The sequence below is a fragment of the Lutra lutra genome, chromosome 8 (genome assembly GCF_902655055.1).
Source record: "Lutra lutra chromosome 8, mLutLut1.2, whole genome shotgun sequence".
Lineage (NCBI taxonomy): Eukaryota > Metazoa > Chordata > Mammalia > Carnivora > Mustelidae > Lutra > Lutra lutra.
The window spans coordinates 95,731,663-95,748,664 of NC_062285.1; the positions used below are offsets into that span (position 1 = coordinate 95,731,663).

Genomic DNA, 17,002 nt, shown 5'->3' on the forward strand with positions numbered 1-17,002 from the left:
ATTAAATATTGATAAACTAAACAAATTAATTACTTTCCATTTGGGTACAGTCATAGTTGTCAGTGGTATTCTGAAGCACCAGGCATGAGAAGAAATGCTATATTCTTAATCAGGAGACAAGTCGTATCACCTGACACATTCAAGTGTCATCTGACGTGCCATTAGAGCAGTGGCTCATAATACAGACATGTTCCCGAGTAGGCAGTGCCTGGATGGCATCATTTCATTTATAAGTGCTCATGGTATCAAGTGAAATAAATGCATAACCCACAGGGTCTTACTTAAGTCAGCTGCCTAGTTGGTTCCTGAGATTATGCCTTGAAATCACAGTCTTGCCTAGTTGGTCAAAAAAAAGAAGGGAGGGGATTGAGTGAAATAGTCACAGGATAAAGGAATTATAAATAATACATATATTAATAGTCATTTTCATTACATAAAAGTTGCTATTATAAATACTTTGATTTATGAGTCTAAAAATATATCTTCATATAAATAATGTAAAATATTAAATATTAATAAATAGATTTAGATTTAAAAATTCAAATATTGCAGACAGGATGACCATTATTTCGATGCTCTGCGGCCGGGAAACACACTGTGACTCCTTTTCCGCTTCCTTAGGTTAGATCTTGGTGAGAGATCATTCATCACTTTGATGAGTTCATTTATCGCTTTGCGCTGGACCTGCAGATCATTCACCTATTGGGGAAGAAAGCAGCAAAATTAATTCCAGACATACAAGCCATCAGAATATTATGCTGTTAATATCATGAAAATAGAAGTATTCCTTCAAAACAAATGATTTTCACTGACAATATATTATCTTAATACACAATGGTGGTTTCTTCACTTATTAAGATGAAAATTATAAATAAATTGCCAGTTATGCTGTAATATGATGGGATACATGATACATCTTCAAATTTACTGCCATGGAATTCTCAAAATTATATAGTGAAAAGAGCCTTAGTGGAGTGAAGTGGAGTGACAAAAAATGTGGGTTTGAATACTGTGTGCAATAACTCTAATTTTTAAACCAGTCACTTGACCTCTCTGAACTTCTGTTTTCTCATCTAAACAATGAGGAGATTATTTCAACCATCTCTAGGCTCCCTACCAATTCTATCCACCTTGTACTTTAATTAGTCTTTGCTGTAAGTATCAAATGAGTTACTATAGGTCAATGGTTCTCACTTTTAGTGTGTTGCAGAATAACTGGAGACCTAATGAAGAACTCAGAGACCCAGATGCATGAAGTCAGAGAAGACCTATGCAGTTGTGTGGTTATTAAGCTCCCCAGGTGATTCTCTTACTCACCAAAGTTTGAGAACCACCAATATAGGTTCAGCACTTTGTAAACACCAAGTCTAAGATGAATACTATAATTTTTCATTTCCCCCCAATTTGGTCAGTTTCATCATTTCTACAATAGGATTAAAAATGAACACTAAGCATATTCATATGGCAATAAGCAATTACTAGCACAAACTTTTAAAATTAGGGATTGCAGCGAATTTCACTGCACCTTTCTATCCAAGCAAATTCAACTATTTCCTCACTCTAACCTGCAGGACCATTTAGGTGAGTTCACCTTTATTAAAATGGGGACCATTTACTTTCATCTTGGCTCTGCCACTATGTTTCTTTCTAATACTGGAAACACTGTGACCACCTTGCCACACTTCTGAGAATAACTAGAGGGATTCTAGGCTTCAAGACTAATTATTAAAAAGCATAACATTCTTAAATACTAGCAACTCAGCCAAAGGAGACAGTGGTTGAGACCTCACTCAAATTGCCCATTATGAAACAGGAGGCTTGGAGCTTCCAGAAGGATGGGACCCACAGATTTTTTTCAAGGCCCCGTTACAGCAGAGTAGGAAAAAGTTTCTACCAGCTGTGTTTTCCAGTGATAAGTTTTACTTTCCAGTGTTCCGAGTATCACCAAGAAACCAAGAGAATCATCTAGGACTGAACAGCAAGCAAAGGGCAGCCCTGAGTTAGGAACAAGTGCTTTTTCAGTCTCCAGCCTGGGGTCAGAAGGGATCTGCTGACCATTGGAAAACACTATCAGTGGAAGATGGTAATGGTCTTAATAATTTTCCAAACCACTTCTGTACCATCTAACATACTCGAGACTAGAGAAATCCTGAAGAACAAGCCCTTATCTGATCTGAGAGGGGTGAGAGACAGGCCAAGGAAGAATGACAGCTGCCACACATCCTTAGAGGACAAGTCATCACAAGACCCTGCCCTTTCTCATTCAAATTTTGTACATCAAAGCCAAACCCAAAAGAATCTAGTGGCCTTTGTCTCCTAGATAAAATTTTAGAAAATGTGACTTATCTTTATGCTTCAAAGTTATCTCTCAGCTTCTGGAAGCCATAACTTTAAAGACTCAAGGCAGTTTCATGAGATAAGGCTTGACAAGCTAAGGATCTCTCCAGCTAAGATAGCTAAGTATCCAAAAGTTGATAAAACAATTTCTTCATAAGGTATAAATTCTATTTTCTTCTCTAAAAACAAACACTCTCTCTGCTACTTGGGCTGTACCATATGAGAGGCTGACCAGAGCCTGGCAAGAGAATGTGCTTAGTGCCTTTTCAGAGACCAGAGTTATTTGCTATCTCATTCTCTTTTTCTACCCATGGCATGGTACAGTTTTAGAGCAAAGGAGAACAGAGAAATTAGAGTGAACCCAAAAGCCTCTTTTCAGGGTGAGGAAAGGGAGCCCTAGCCAAGCCTGTGATTCATCTGGGGTCACAAGTTTACTTGGTGACCAATGTGGGAGGAGGACACAAATCCTCTCCACCCACCCACCCACCCCTGCCCTTTCCATTAAGACCTGCAGTCTCCCAGCCTAAGCAGGAGACTTCCATCACACAAATGAGGAGCAATGAGAGAAGTTCTTCTCAGCACTCCCCTTGGCTCCTTCACTACCTCCTCCTCACAGGATTTGTCCATTCACCTGTCTCTGCACAAAGACGCAACGCCAGCATTTCCCCCCAACTCACAAAATTAAATGATTTCCATATTGACTTGGCAAAGTCACCCACAAGCACAAATGGAATTACTAAGGAAAAGTTCTGGCCATGGGTTCACTTCACAGTTTTAACAACTATACCCAGTAGCTAATCTACTTTCTGGAAATTCTGTGTTTTGCAAGAGCCTCTGCAATGAAATCAAAGAAAGAATTAAGATCAACTCACGGGAATTCGAATCAGCTTAAGGAAGTCCTCCCGCTTACTGCTGCTGCTATTGAAGAACCTGACAAGCATGTCTTCCTTGATGGTATCCATGCTCCTTTGAATGATCTGGTTATCTTTAAAGTTTTCAAACAGTTTCAAGTAGAAGGAGACAATTTGGCTTTGAATGATTGTTTTGTCACTCTCCTTGGAAGAAAAGAGCACAAAGAAAGGTTGCTATGAATTTATGCCTCAGAAAATAAGCAACAGGGAAAGCAGCAAAATGGAAATACTCAGTTTACCTCTCTCCAGTTCTTCAAAATATCTAAGAAAAGAGGGCCACCATCTGCTACATCTGGATTACTTGCATTCTAAAAAAGAAGAAAGAAAAATGGTTTACAATCCCTAAAAATGTACTTCAAGTTTTATTGCTGACAATATCCACTGATTTTCTTTTCAACCGTATTTAGTAAAGCTGGTATGTTGGATATAACCAAATACTATCACGACATTTTATCTTCTTATTTCCTAGTATAGCCCTTAAATTTCAATATTACAAATGAACTCAACAAGGCCAGTGATACTTCAATTGTCCCAAATAACTATAGTAAGGAAAGGAAAGTATTTTCAAGCCTAGTTAAAAAAGAAAAAAAAATCGGCAAAATCATCGCACTATAAAATACTGCCCCCCTATGGTACTGGTCTCCATAACATCTACTGATGTCCTCCTATACGGTATTACCAGCTTTAAAAGATAATTCCGTGTGTGTGTGTGTGTGTGTGTGTGTGTGTGTGTGTGTGTGTGTGTGAAATTGTTTAGATGATGTAAGAGTAAAAAAACTTGAGAATGAATATAATAGCTACAATTATAATAGCTACATTTTGGACAAGTCATAAAATATTTAAAATGCAAAAATGATTTTAATTAACCACAAATAACATTTTTAAAAGCTCGTAAAACAAAACAAACAAACTAAAATTTTCATATAAGCCAGATTATAACTCCTACAAAATCTCAGCAAGTGACTGAGTTCAAGTATAATCCATAGATAACATAGACAGGGCAGTATAACTTTGAAACCATTGTTTGGAGAGAAACACCTATAATTTTTTTAAGCCAAAACTTGAAGGACCTCATTGTTTAATTGATCAATTCAGATTACCATGTTTCATGCTAATCTTGACCTTTTATTGCACCCCCGTAGTACTCTAAAGAAGTCAGAAACTAATAGTCGTTTCAATATGCATATTACTTGACATCACAGTTGAATTCTCACCACAAAATTATCAACATTGTGCTTTATATCCATATTATTCCCATCTTTTGGGAGTTTAGTGAAAGCCCCTAGGTCTCTATAGCACATTGAGCAGAGGGTAAAAGCAGTATCTAGATCATTTAGTTAAAAATATGCATAGTAAACAGTCAAAATAACACCAAGTCTTCTCAAGATGACTATGGCCTAGAGATGTCAGCATATCATAGAGACAACTCCCAGTCAACATTCAGTCATTTCAACACCAGTAAGTGTTATTAAAAGATCATACTTACAAAATATTCCTTTAGGTCTTCTATTTCTTTAAAAAACATGGCCTGGCAATAATAGCCAGAAGAACAGAAAATCACGCAAAGCTGAAAAGCTAAGATATAGTTTGTATAATTCATTGTTTCGTAGTTAGGCTGAAGTAGTTGAAATCAATAGCTCCCAGTTTAAGTTGATCAGGTCTGAAAGACTCAGCTGATCTTTTGTTCCTAATAGCCGACCTACAGACAATCAGAAAACTGTACTGCATCTCCTTCTGCTGCTGGTATTTATACCTAGTTGAAGTCCTCAGGATTACGTATTTTCACAAGTTTTTTTTTTAGATGAGATGGTGACAGATAGGCGGAGATGCTAGTTTGTATTAATAACTATGGTTTTGTGGCATTTTGGTGTTGTAGTTAGAGTTTCCTTTCAACTACTTGGGTCTTTTGACGATGAGGCAGACCCGTTATGCCCACCTGTGCCATTCTTGTGGGATCCTTTGAAAGCACTTTTACTTCACACCATTCATGGATTGGAAACTTTTTTGCATCTCTATCCTTTGCCCTTGTAAATTGTTGAGTTGTTGTCCACAGAGCACATTGATCATTTGTTTGTGGTCAGGAGCAAGTAAAAAAGGAAATTCTAGAGGAGCTCAAACTTTTACAAAGGGGGGGGTGCCTTTTAAAATTTTTCTTGCAAATGACCAGAAAGCAAGGAAAGAGTGTGGTTAAAAGGCCAAAGTGGTAAGGAAGTCCTTCATCAAAGTTGGTTAGTAAAATATCTACCACAACTTTGTATTGCCCTGGACCAATACTGACCAATAGAAATAATAGAAGAAGAACAAGAACAAGAACAAGAAAAACAAGAACAAGAAGAACAAGAACAAGAACAAGAATAAGAACAAGAACAAGAAGAAAAAGGAGAAGTAGAGGAAGAAGAAGGAGGAGGAGGAGAAGAAGAAGAAGAAGAAGAAGAAAAAGGAGAAGGAGGAGGAGGAGAAGAAGAAAAAGGAGAAGGAGGAGGAGGAGAAGAAGTACAAGGAGGAAAAAAAGGAGAAAAGGAAGAAGGAGGAGGAGGAGGAGGAGAAGAAGAGGAAGAAGAAGGAGAATGAGGGGAAGGAGAAAAAGAAGGGGAAGGAGAGGAAGAAGAAGAAGAAAAGTAAAAAGAAATAGCTAAAAATAATTTAAAAAATATGTTGTATTTAATCCAATACATCCCCAAATCATTTTAATATGTATCAACACACAAAACTTATTAGTAAGATATTTTACCTTTCTTTGTCATATTAAATCCTAAAAATCCAGCATGGATTTTATACCTATAGCACATGTCAGTTTGGACTAGTCATATTCCAAATGCTCAATAGCCACATGTGGCTAGAGGCTACCCTATTGAACAGTGTAGCTTGGATGGTCAATTGTTCCAATTAACCATTAATAATGGAGAATCTTTTTCTTTTCTTTTTTTTATATCTTTTCTTTCCACATACCAAAAAAAAAAAAAAAAAAAAAAAAAAGCCAGGATTCTTTCTCCTCCTTTCCTCCCTCAATAATTCATTTTTTAAGTAAAACGCTCAGGATGGTACAGAAGGTCCTCCACTCTTTGGTTCCAACCCATATTGCACTTGTACCTGTACTCCGTATACATCTGGAGTATTGTGTTATAGATGCAGACTTGAATCCTGGCTCCATGACTATCTGGCTATGTGATTTTGAGGAAGTGTCTTAATTCTTCTAAGACTTAGTTTCCTTACCTTTAAAATGAGACTAATATTAGTATCTCCTTCTAGACTTCAGTTGAAAGTTAAATTACTTGGTACACATGAAGTACTAAGAATTTTACCTGGCATGCAGACAGGCACCCAATAAGTTATCTATTGTTATTTGGGCAGGTTAGATGACCAGTCGTTCCTTAAAACAACACATCCTGAACCTTTGCTTACACTATTCCTTTGTTTGGTCTTGAGTTCCCTTCCCCCTCATTGGCCACCGGGAATGATACCCATCCATCCAAGCCTTGCCTAAAAATACATTATTTCCATAAGTTCTCCCCAAATTTCCTTCTTAAAATTAACCTTATATCTTCCATTCAGTCCTAGCACTTGCTTCATACTTTTTTAAGAGTCCTGGCCCCTCATTCTCAGTTACTCAGGTATTCTCTCCCCTGTTAGACCAAGTTTTTTAAAACCAGAAATTGTTGTATTGCTTCTATAACCATCTCTCATTCCATAAAAGCATTTTAACATGGAGATGTACCCAGAGACAGCTCTGAATAAATGTGAATCTGAATGCTTATTTGAAGATCTACTCTGAGTTCTTTTCCCTTAAGTTCTCATCATAATGCTCTCAAACCTAACCTGTAGGAAACTGGTTTTGAATTAAACAGGATTTATGGTCAATGTTGGAAACAGGATGCTATGCCTCTTTAGCCAAATTCTGCTTACTGGGACAATCTCATGTATTATTTTATGTCCAAAAGGCCAGAAAACTCTTTGAGGGGGCTATCTTCCCAAAGAATAAACAAGATCAAAACCTACCTGTGGGACAAAAGTCTCATGTTAAACAAGTGAAAAGTATAGAAATTATAATGCTGGCCACAAAGCTTTATTGTAGCTCTCCTCAGAAAAAAAGTACAGCCCAGATAATGTGCTCACAGCATGACACAGTGGCAAGAAATCCTTCTCAGAACCTTGGAACACTCTGCAGGCACTCACCACCATCTAAGAAACCAACGGCCAAACTTCTAGTTACTGGAAGGAATATTCCCAACTTTCTGAAAAGATGTAAAGATTGGTCTTGCCCATCCCTTGGTTTATCCACTGAAATATGGTGTTGGGGGTGAGGAGTTAAGAGCAGTGGGGGCCATAATTTGGAATTATACATAATCTGGGTGTTTGTAAATTGGGCATGCCTATTCAAAATTACAGATCTATATTGAGCATATGTTTACAATATGGTCAGATGTTTGCAATTGGTAACTACATGACTAAAATCCATCCTCTAATAACTATATAACATGACCAAGCACAGCACAGAATTATGGAATTAGGGAGATTATCTATGGCCCATTTCCTCACTTTTTAGATTTGTAAATCAAGACTCAGAAAAATAGTGATGTGCTTAAATTCATTCAACTGGATAATGTAGAGCCAAGTATAGAACCAAGATCTTTCCCCTAATCTATCTGTCTCCCAATCAGTCAATATCCATTAATATTGTTGTATATGTCTTCAACTGTGTTAGACATGTGAATTCAAATAATTATATCCTATTAGGTTTGGTGTCTGGGATTTTTTTTCTGTAGAATTTGTGAGGTAATGGTCATTCTTTAATTTCTTAAAAAATAGTAAGACTGTAAATAAAAGTTTTAAAATTCTCAGTTATATATCCCATCAGACCCAACTTGACAGACATGAGACTACATGGACAAGAGACACAATCTATCAAGATTCTGTACTTGGAACAGCCTACATTTACTTTAAATGCTCTTTTGTTACCTCTTTAAAATTCCTAATAATTTTTTTTTAACAAACGAAAGCTCCACTTTCATTTCATACTGATTTCTGCAAATTTTGTAACCGGTCCTGTATCCTAGGCTAGAATTGAATCATATTTAATTAGATTTTCATCTTTCAACATATGATTCTTTGGTTCAGAATGTTGTCACTACAATAGTATTTCCTTTTGTGATCTTTTCCTGTCTTGTCAACTTTACCAAAGAAGACATTTCTCTCTCTTTTCTGCCTGTAAAACACCTTATGTTACACATGCAAACTAGAGGTTTCACACCTTGTTGGTTCAGCCAACACTGAGACTGCAGAATAATTTGCCACCAAGATATCCTTTAAAAGTTTTACAAACCCACCAGGAGCCCAAGTGTGACCTTATTACTAAAACAAAGGGGCTGAAAACTTTCTTTTTTCTTTTCAGCTGGACTTTCTTTCTGAAAACTGGCTATGATCATGCATTAGGCGTCAGCAAGATTTTTGATCGTATCTCATACTCTCCTCATTCTTAACTGAGTAGCTAATGGTAAGACAAAATTTACACCTTGGTTACCCTTTTTCCTCTGTGATCAGCAGTCATATCCCTAGCACTCACAACCAAATTATCTCATCCAGACTTTGGTGTAGATTTCTTCCACCGAGTATGAGTCAATATTGGATCTATGCCCCCACGCTATTTTGACTCCCGGAACTCCTGACATCATGCAAAGTGAGCCTACGGAAGAATGACATACAGAATGGAAGTCCATGCGGAGTCAGATTTTCCCCGCAATTTGACTCATAAAATCCCGTATGTTAGAGTTTTCTGAATCCCCCTTTTTCTTTCATGCCATCTAGGCAACTTTGAGAGGTGGTTCAAAGAATATAGAAGACACTAATGTAATACAGTCATCGGCTCACAATATTCTCAACTGTAAATCAGATGGGACTATGCATTGATAACCTACAGATTAAGGCATGCTTGGAAGGCAGTGTTTTCATTCCACAAGGAATTTTAAAGCACCAAGTAAGTGCCAAGAACTATGATTGGCACAGGGAAATCAAAGATGGGACAGCTCTGTTGTGAAAGTATTTGTTATCTCCTAATTTCAATCAATTAGTAAGTCCTTATTGAGCACCTACTACATGCCTATAGTTTTAGGGGTTAAAAGAAGTTAGCAGTGAGACAATCTAACAGGAGCATATGTCACCACATTGGTAACCAGGATTGATTCCTTCACTCTAGATACTGACTGTGTATCTATATTCTCCTCCTTTTCTCCATATGTATCTTTCTGGGGGTGGGGGGCTGGTTCATACAGTAGAAGAGAACTGGTTATTGTACCATGCCTGACATATGCATTGCTCCCTACTCTTGTATCTATGGCAGGTATTACTAGTCAATCATGGCATTCTTCCTGTGTCAAAGCTTAAATTTAACCTGTGAATCCTCTTCAACACTGAAGTCTCTGTAGGTACTGCCAATTCATTGATGTTTCATTATCTATTTTCTTTTGGGGTCTAAGATTTACTTGTTGTTATACTTCTTACCTAAATTTGCTAAATGAATTCTTTCAAATTGCAAAGAAGTAAAAAACATTATCTCTCACTCTGAGAACATTAGTATTAAAGAAAATCATTACAGCCCATGAAGTAATAAAGATCTTTGGCCTAAAAGGGGAATCTCAAGTTCTGGTCCTAGATATGCTATTGGTATGATGTAGAATTTTTGCAAAGACTTCACCTGTGCCTTACATGTCAACTATATCAACTTTGAAAGAAGAGTTGGATCCAATGAACAATGTTTTCTTCCATTCCTAATGTTCTATTTTTCTATGACTATGATTTATAAAGAATACCAGACATTCCTAAGAACTAAGGTACATGAGGTACAAACTCCAACAAACTTGGGAATTCAAAGAGAAGTAATTGTCTAAATGATGGAAATGTTGAGGAATTTCATCCATGGCTCATGTTCTGAATTTAAGATGAATCTGAAATTTTAATTTGAACTGAGCCTTGAAAAATATATAAAATTTGTAAGGTCAGATAAGGAATAACCCTTCACAGTTTGTAGTTAATCCTAAAGGCCATGTACTTCTTTTCCCAGTGATCCCATAATGTAAGTTGTCCTCCAGGTGGTCCCTAAAAATGACAGTAAGCTTTGAAAACATGTGCATTTTTCCAAAGGAGACATACCTTTCTCTCAACACAAAAGTTCCATACAGCACATTTACATTTTCCCCAGGCTATGTGGAGAGGGAATTCTGAATCCATAACCATTCAATAAATAATAAGTATTTTAAACCAGGATTTGGTAAGTCATTATTACTGTGTCCTTACTACTTGAATCAATTCATGAAGTACCTGAAAATAAATTTTCATCTATATGTTTTCAAATGGAAAGTTTTTTATGCTTATAAAATTAAGGGGATCTTTTAAATAAAAAACCAGATAATCCAGAAGAGCACAAAAAAGAAAAATATCATCTATGATTTTACTCCCCCTAAGTAAATACTGTTAGGATTTTGTGCAGATTCTTTCATATTTTTCTTATGTACTTATCACAGTGTCTGGCACAAAATTATACCTCAGTAAACTAATGTGTATTAATGAAATATGAGGAAAAATAATGGAGTGTTTAAGCCCAAAAACTCTAGAATGAGACTGTTGGGTTCAATCATGACTGCTCCTCACTCTCTTTTAAGTTGAAGCGAGTTATTTAATTTCTCTTTGCTTCAGTTTCCTCGTATATAAAAAGGTGATATAAATTGTAGCTGTCTCAAAGGATTTCATGAGTATAAATTAGGTTAATATGCATAATAGTTCAATACCTAACCTATAGTAAGAGCTGGATAAATGTTGATCAACCTTACCTACATCTTCCAATAGCCAGATCTAGTCTTCTTCCTGACACATGGGACACTTCACAGCCTCTTGAAGTTAAGTGGGATCTTGTGACTTTTCCTAGCCAGTCTATTTTAAGTCTATGTGTGTTATTCCTGGGCCAAAGACCAAGCCCCTGGGAAGACTTCTAGCTCTCTCTTCCCTTGCTACAGTGGTGGTGGAGATCATACGTTTTATGGAGATGAAACATAGAAGATCAAATACATAGGTTACTTCTACTTTCTTCCAGAATGTCAATAATAACAACAACAAAAATAATAATAATAATAATGGAATAAAAAATCTATAAATCCTCAGAGACAGAAAGAACAAGACACCAGCAGATGAGAAAGGTCAATAAAGTTATAAAAGATGGATAGAAGTTGAACATGTGATAACTGACATCAACTTTAGATTTCTCCACTGTAACTAATAACTGAGCAGAGGAATTAAACAAGATGAAAATCCATTCACACTGTAAAAGTGCAGAAGATTCAAGAATTGGCCTATGGTTTATCAACAATCTTTGAAATAGGAAGTTCAGGGTAGGATTGAAAACAGGACAACCGGTTGAAATATATGTAAGATATAGTTAGATCTCTTCCAGCCCACTCAGTCAAGCCACCACCCCTGCCACGCCTTGTTTGAAAACTGAACATTAGCTTTCCAGAAAGGTCCTGGATATCTCGCAGAGCTGAGAATTGTCTTGATAAGATTAAGATTTAATTGAAAGCAATTATACTGAACAGTAAGACAGTTAGAATTCCAAAATGCTTACTGTCAAGTTTATAACTGCCAGGCAAGTGACTAAAAGATTTGTCTTCAAGAAAATTGGTAAGCCCAAAGGAAAAGACAAACTGACAGTTAGGGTTTCCCCTAATGAAAAATGACAGTTTCAAGCATCACCTGCTAGGATGCTTGTAAGTCAGGAAGCTATATCTATTTCAAATAAGGTACCCATTCCAATAATTGGGACCTTATTATTAAACATAAAAACACAAATGACCATAAGCACTTCAGAATATACTATAGGGTGAAGACAAATTTCCAAAAAAAAAAAAAAAAAAAAAATTCAGAGGAGAAAGAGACAAAGTAGAGTTCTAAAAAAATGAAGAGAAAAAAATTAAAAAGTAAAAGAAGATTCATGAAACAAGGACATTTATAGACTGATAACCTCTTAGAACTTAAAAATATAATAACAGAAGGTTAAAAAGCAATAGAAGGGTTATGAAATAAAGTTGAAGAATTCTCCTAGGAAGAGCAAAATGACTGAGAACTGGAAAAATACAAAGAAAGTTATAAAAACTAAAGAGTTGATTCAGGAAGCTCAACACCTAAGTAATAGGAGCTCCAGAAAGAGATGGGAAAACATTAAAGGAAGAAAATATCAAAGCCATTATTTTAAAAAATTTTCCATAACTAAAAAACATTAACTTCCAAAATGAAAAGCCTAATGAATTCCCAGCAAAGTGAGTAAAAACAGAGACTCCATTATTAAATTTCAGAGAATCTTGGATTCAGAGAAGATCCTCAAAGTTCAAGAAGGGGAATTGGGGGAAAAAGAGATCACATATAAAGGATGAAGAAATAGAATGTCATCTAACTTCCCAATAGAAATTCTGGAAGCTAGAGGTTGTTGGAGCAATACCTTCAAATATCTGGTTAAATCTGATAAATGATAGAATTTCATACTCAGCCAAACTATCAATCAACAGCTACATTCTTTTACTCATTTAAGATCTGATAGCTTTATTTTCCATGTACCCTTTCTCATGAAGGATTTTGAGAAATTTTAGGAAGTGTTTAACCAAAATGAAAAATCAATCAAGGAAGAAGACCTGGGATCCAAGAAACAGAGAATCCAACACAGGAAAGAAGCTTGAAGATTTTCCAGCAAGTTATGAAGGCAGTCCCAGGAAGACAGTTGTGCAGCAGGCCTACAGAGCAACCAGCACTGGTTGGAACCAAACGAGGAGAACCAGAGGATGTCTCCAAGAAAAGAGCAATTAAGGGGCACCTGGGTTGCTCAGTCAGTTAAGAATCTGCCTTTGGCTCAGGTCATGATCCTGGGGTCATGGGATCCAGTTCTGTATCAGGCTCCCTGCCTGTTTCTCCCTCTGCCATTCCCCCAGCTTGTGCTCTCTCACTCAATCTCTCGTTCTTGTTCTCAAATAAATAAATAAAAATTCTTTAAAAAAGTAAATAATATGTGTTTGTCTATACTACAGAGAAATTTCATCCCTGCCAGAGATTGGGGCTGGGAGATTGTGAATTAGTAAGGGGCATGTGGAAAACTGAGAAAACCAACCAAATAGCTGTAAACTCCAGGAAAAACAAATATTGTACAAGAAATAAATGCAAAAACATACAACAAATATTGTGAACAATATTTACCTAGTCATAATAATGCAAACTTTAGGGGCACCTGGGTGGCTCAGTGGGTTAAAGCCCCTGCCTTTGGCTCAGGTCATGATCCCAAGGTCCTGGGATCGAGCCCTGCATCGGGCTCTCTGCTCAGTGGGAAGCCTACTTCCTCCTCTCTCTCTCTCTGCCTGCCTCTCTGCCTAATTGTGATCTCTGCCTGTCAAATAAATAAATAAATAAATAAAATGCCAACTTTACTAAAAAAAAAAGTAAAATAGCTATAAAGGAAAGATAGGAGAGCAGGGAGGCTAAATATATGCATATACATTAAAACAAGTCAATCACAAATAAAATCTTTAATAAAAACAAGTCAATCATAATTTTCTATAGAAGGAAGTACATTGATGCTATCTAAAAATGGGAAAAATGCAACATGAGAAATGTTTAGTGATATAATAAAAATTGAGCTAAGAACTGAAGTTAAATGGACTGAAACTGATTCTCAGAGAAGTGTGTTTCAGAAATGGAAATGCATGGATCAGAGAGCTTATAGTATAATAAGCTTTGTTATAAACTTTGTAAGTATTTGCTAAGTTTTAGAGTCCCCAAGACCAGCCTCATTTCTGCCACCAACTGCAAGTTCAGGGGTCCCTAGACGACCCTCAGTTTCAACAGTTTATTAAAACGACTCACAGAGCACAGAAAAAGCATTATATTCACAGTTTATTATGCAAAAGGTTATGGTTTCTTCAGAGGAAAGAGGCACATAGGGCAGGGTCCAGAAAAGTTCCATGTTCAGAGCTTCATTTATCCTCTCCCAGTGGAGTTATCAGTGCCAACTTTTCCTAGTAATGACATGTGACAGTATGCATGGACTTTTGTCAACCAGGAAAGGCATTCAGGCCTTAGTGTCACCACTTATATTGGGGATTTTATAGACAGAGTTGACTATCTGCATGACTGACCTTCCATCACAGCCCTTCCAGAGGCCAATCTGATACCTTGTGGCCCAAGGTCCCCGACATAAATTGCATTGTTAGCATAGACTATTTGACATAGCCCAAGGCCCCAGGTAAACAATGATACTCATCAAACAAGGCTTAGAGGTTACCACCCAGCAGCTGAGGACAAAGGCCATCTTTCTCTTTGGACAAGGTTAATTCATTACTGGGTAATACTATTTTTTTTTTCTTTTTATACAGTTTGTTCTGCTATAACATTAATATCATTTATAATATGTATATTATAGTATAATCATATATAAATGTATAATATATATGATTACCTCCTACCCAAATGGTAAGTAAAAAAACAATGTTAATAAAATGTGGAATTCACTTTGGTTCATCCTGGATTCTTCCTATCTTAAGGGAAAAGACAATAAAGTACAACTTCTCTCACCATTACAAGAAAGCTTTTGTGATATTTGAAGACCTTAAGAAAAAAGTCAGAAAGTCACAAAAGCATTTTACATTAGGGCAGGTGGTGATTGGTTTCATGAGTTCAAGAATTATTAACTTTCTACTCTCTGGGAAGCAGGAATTACAGATGAAGAAACTGAAAAGATGTTTCCTCCTGTTTACAAATAATGGACAAATTAAAATAGCTGCACCCCAGATAGGTTTTTACTTAGTAAAAGATGCTTTCTATCAAAGGCAAATGTCCTCAGGTCCTACATCTCAAAAGAAGAAGCTGAAGCAAGATTTTAAGGCTACAAAGGATTGATACACTGTGATGATAGGTGGAAACTTCTCTAGAGATTTAACAATCTTTGTGTTTTGATGAGAATTCTTGTTGTTTTTGTTAATGTTCTGATTGTGAAGCTGGGGTGGTATTAAATAGACTGTCCCAAACCTACTTGTTCCCCAAAACCCTGTCATTCTTAGAGAGTTTGCAGAACATGAAGTTTTCAAAACATGATGTGTTAAGACGGCAATGCCTCTGCCTGAGGGTTTTGAAGGGGCAGGAGGTGGGAGGTTGGGGGAACCAGGTGGTGGGTATTTGGGAGGACACGTATTGCATGGAACACTGGGTGTGGTGCAAAAATAATGAATACTGTTACACTGAAAAGAAATAAAAAATTAAAATTAAAAAAAAAGACAGCAATGCCTCTACATGAATTACTTTGATAAAAGTAGAAATTATTATTATTATTTTTTTATTTGACAGAGAGAGGGAACAGTGGGAGAGGAAACACAAGCAGGGGGAGTGGGAATGGGAGAAGCAGGCTTCCCGCCAAGCAAGGAGCACGACCTGGGACTCGATTCCAGGACCCTGGGATCATGACCTAAGCTGAAGGCAGATGCTTAACAAATGCTTAAGGAATGAGCCACCAGGTTCCCCAACGTATAAGTTACTTTTTAAATGTTGTCAATGTTGTCTAAGTGATATATTGTTGCTTAGTTGTGGTTACTTGGGGTGAGCCTCCCGTATATGTTATAATATTTCTCAGATTAGCTGAGGCCATTGTAAGTGAAAACAGTACATGAATTGAAGGCTTCTGACCTCAGTGTAAAGAAGGCAAAATGCAAGAAAATCTCAGTAAATTTATATTTCACTTCAGGAAAATGAAAGAAAGAGAGGAGTTTGTGCAGCCAAATATTTCTGCCGGTTAAAAGACTGACACCTAATAGTGAGTAATGGCTACCCATGGTAGTGCTTTATGAGCATCATCTCATTTAATGATGACAACTGTCTAAGATAGACAAATTTCTTGGGTTATGGACATTGGGTTATGGACATTCTATGTGCTATGGTGAGTGCTGTAAATTGTGTAAGATGATTCACAGACCTGTACCCCTGAAGCAAATAATACATTATGTGTTAATAAAAAAAAAAAAGAAAGACAAATTAATTTTCATTCTATAAAGGAAAAAAAAAATGAGGCTTTTTGAGAGGTTAAACAATTCATCCAAGGTCTCTGAGTTGGTAAGTGACAAAGCCAAGTGTGGCCGAGGTCTCTGCTTTGCTGTTAACCACTCGGCTGCAACCAAGCCAGTACTCCATCACAGAAAGCCTGCTGCTCACTGCTCCCTCAGGTGGTCCTGAAAGCTTGACGTGTTCAATATTATATCACTTAAGGTTCTTTGTTTATACCTATTAAAAAAACAAATCTGACTAATTTTAGTTAAAATAGAGCATGTATTGAAAGTATGTGGAGGAGCTCATGGATGGACCACGAAGCTGAAGAACCATGTGTAAAACAGGTAAGCTGTACCTGGTGAGCCCACGTCTCAGCTCCAAAACTACTCCATGATTCTTGAGGGCACCTGGAAGGAAGGAATCAGATGACAAAGCTTTTGTTCCTATCTTTGCATCAAATTCTAACCCTGAGGAAGTGGGTCAAATTGGTTCATCTTGGGTCAGTTGATTGCCCCTTGGCAGTCAATCCTACAGTGATGGATTGGGGGGGTGGGGTGGGGAAAAAATCTGGGAGAAGGATCTTCCAGTTAGTTACCCTATGATGAGTATATAGGAAACCAGATTTATCAGGCTGACTACACCCATTGAGGGTGATGAGAGTCTCCAAAAGGAAACAAGAGTGCCATTAGAAAGGGGGA

The 17,002-nt window shown here is 36.9% G+C and overlaps 1 protein-coding gene across 1 annotated transcript; it reads right to left on the minus strand.

Moving 5' to 3' along the window:
* Positions 1-54: 54 nt before the first annotated feature.
* On the minus strand, positions 55-4,924 carry IFNG (interferon gamma). The gene is made up of 4 exons (XM_047741665.1): positions 4,735-4,924; positions 3,488-3,556; positions 3,210-3,392; positions 55-699 (listed from the first exon to the last, which is right to left on the minus strand). Exons 1-4 carry the CDS (start codon positions 4,846-4,848, stop codon positions 565-567), a joined length of 501 nt encoding a protein of 166 aa, XP_047597621.1. The 5' UTR covers positions 4,849-4,924; the 3' UTR covers positions 55-564.
* Between the last annotated feature and the right edge of the window lie 12,078 nt (positions 4,925-17,002).

Coding starts and splice junctions, on each gene's coding strand:
- IFNG (XM_047741665.1), bottom strand. CDS start 4,848: ATGAATTATACAAACTATATCTTAGCTTTTCAGCTTTGCGTGATTTTC. Junction 3,557..4,734: donor AAGACCTAAAGGAATATTTT/GTAAGTATGATC, acceptor CTTCTTTTTTAG/AATGCAAGTAATCCAGATGT. Junction 3,393..3,487: donor TTTTGAAGAACTGGAGAGAG/GTAAACTGAGTA, acceptor TTTTCTTCCAAG/GAGAGTGACAAAACAATCAT.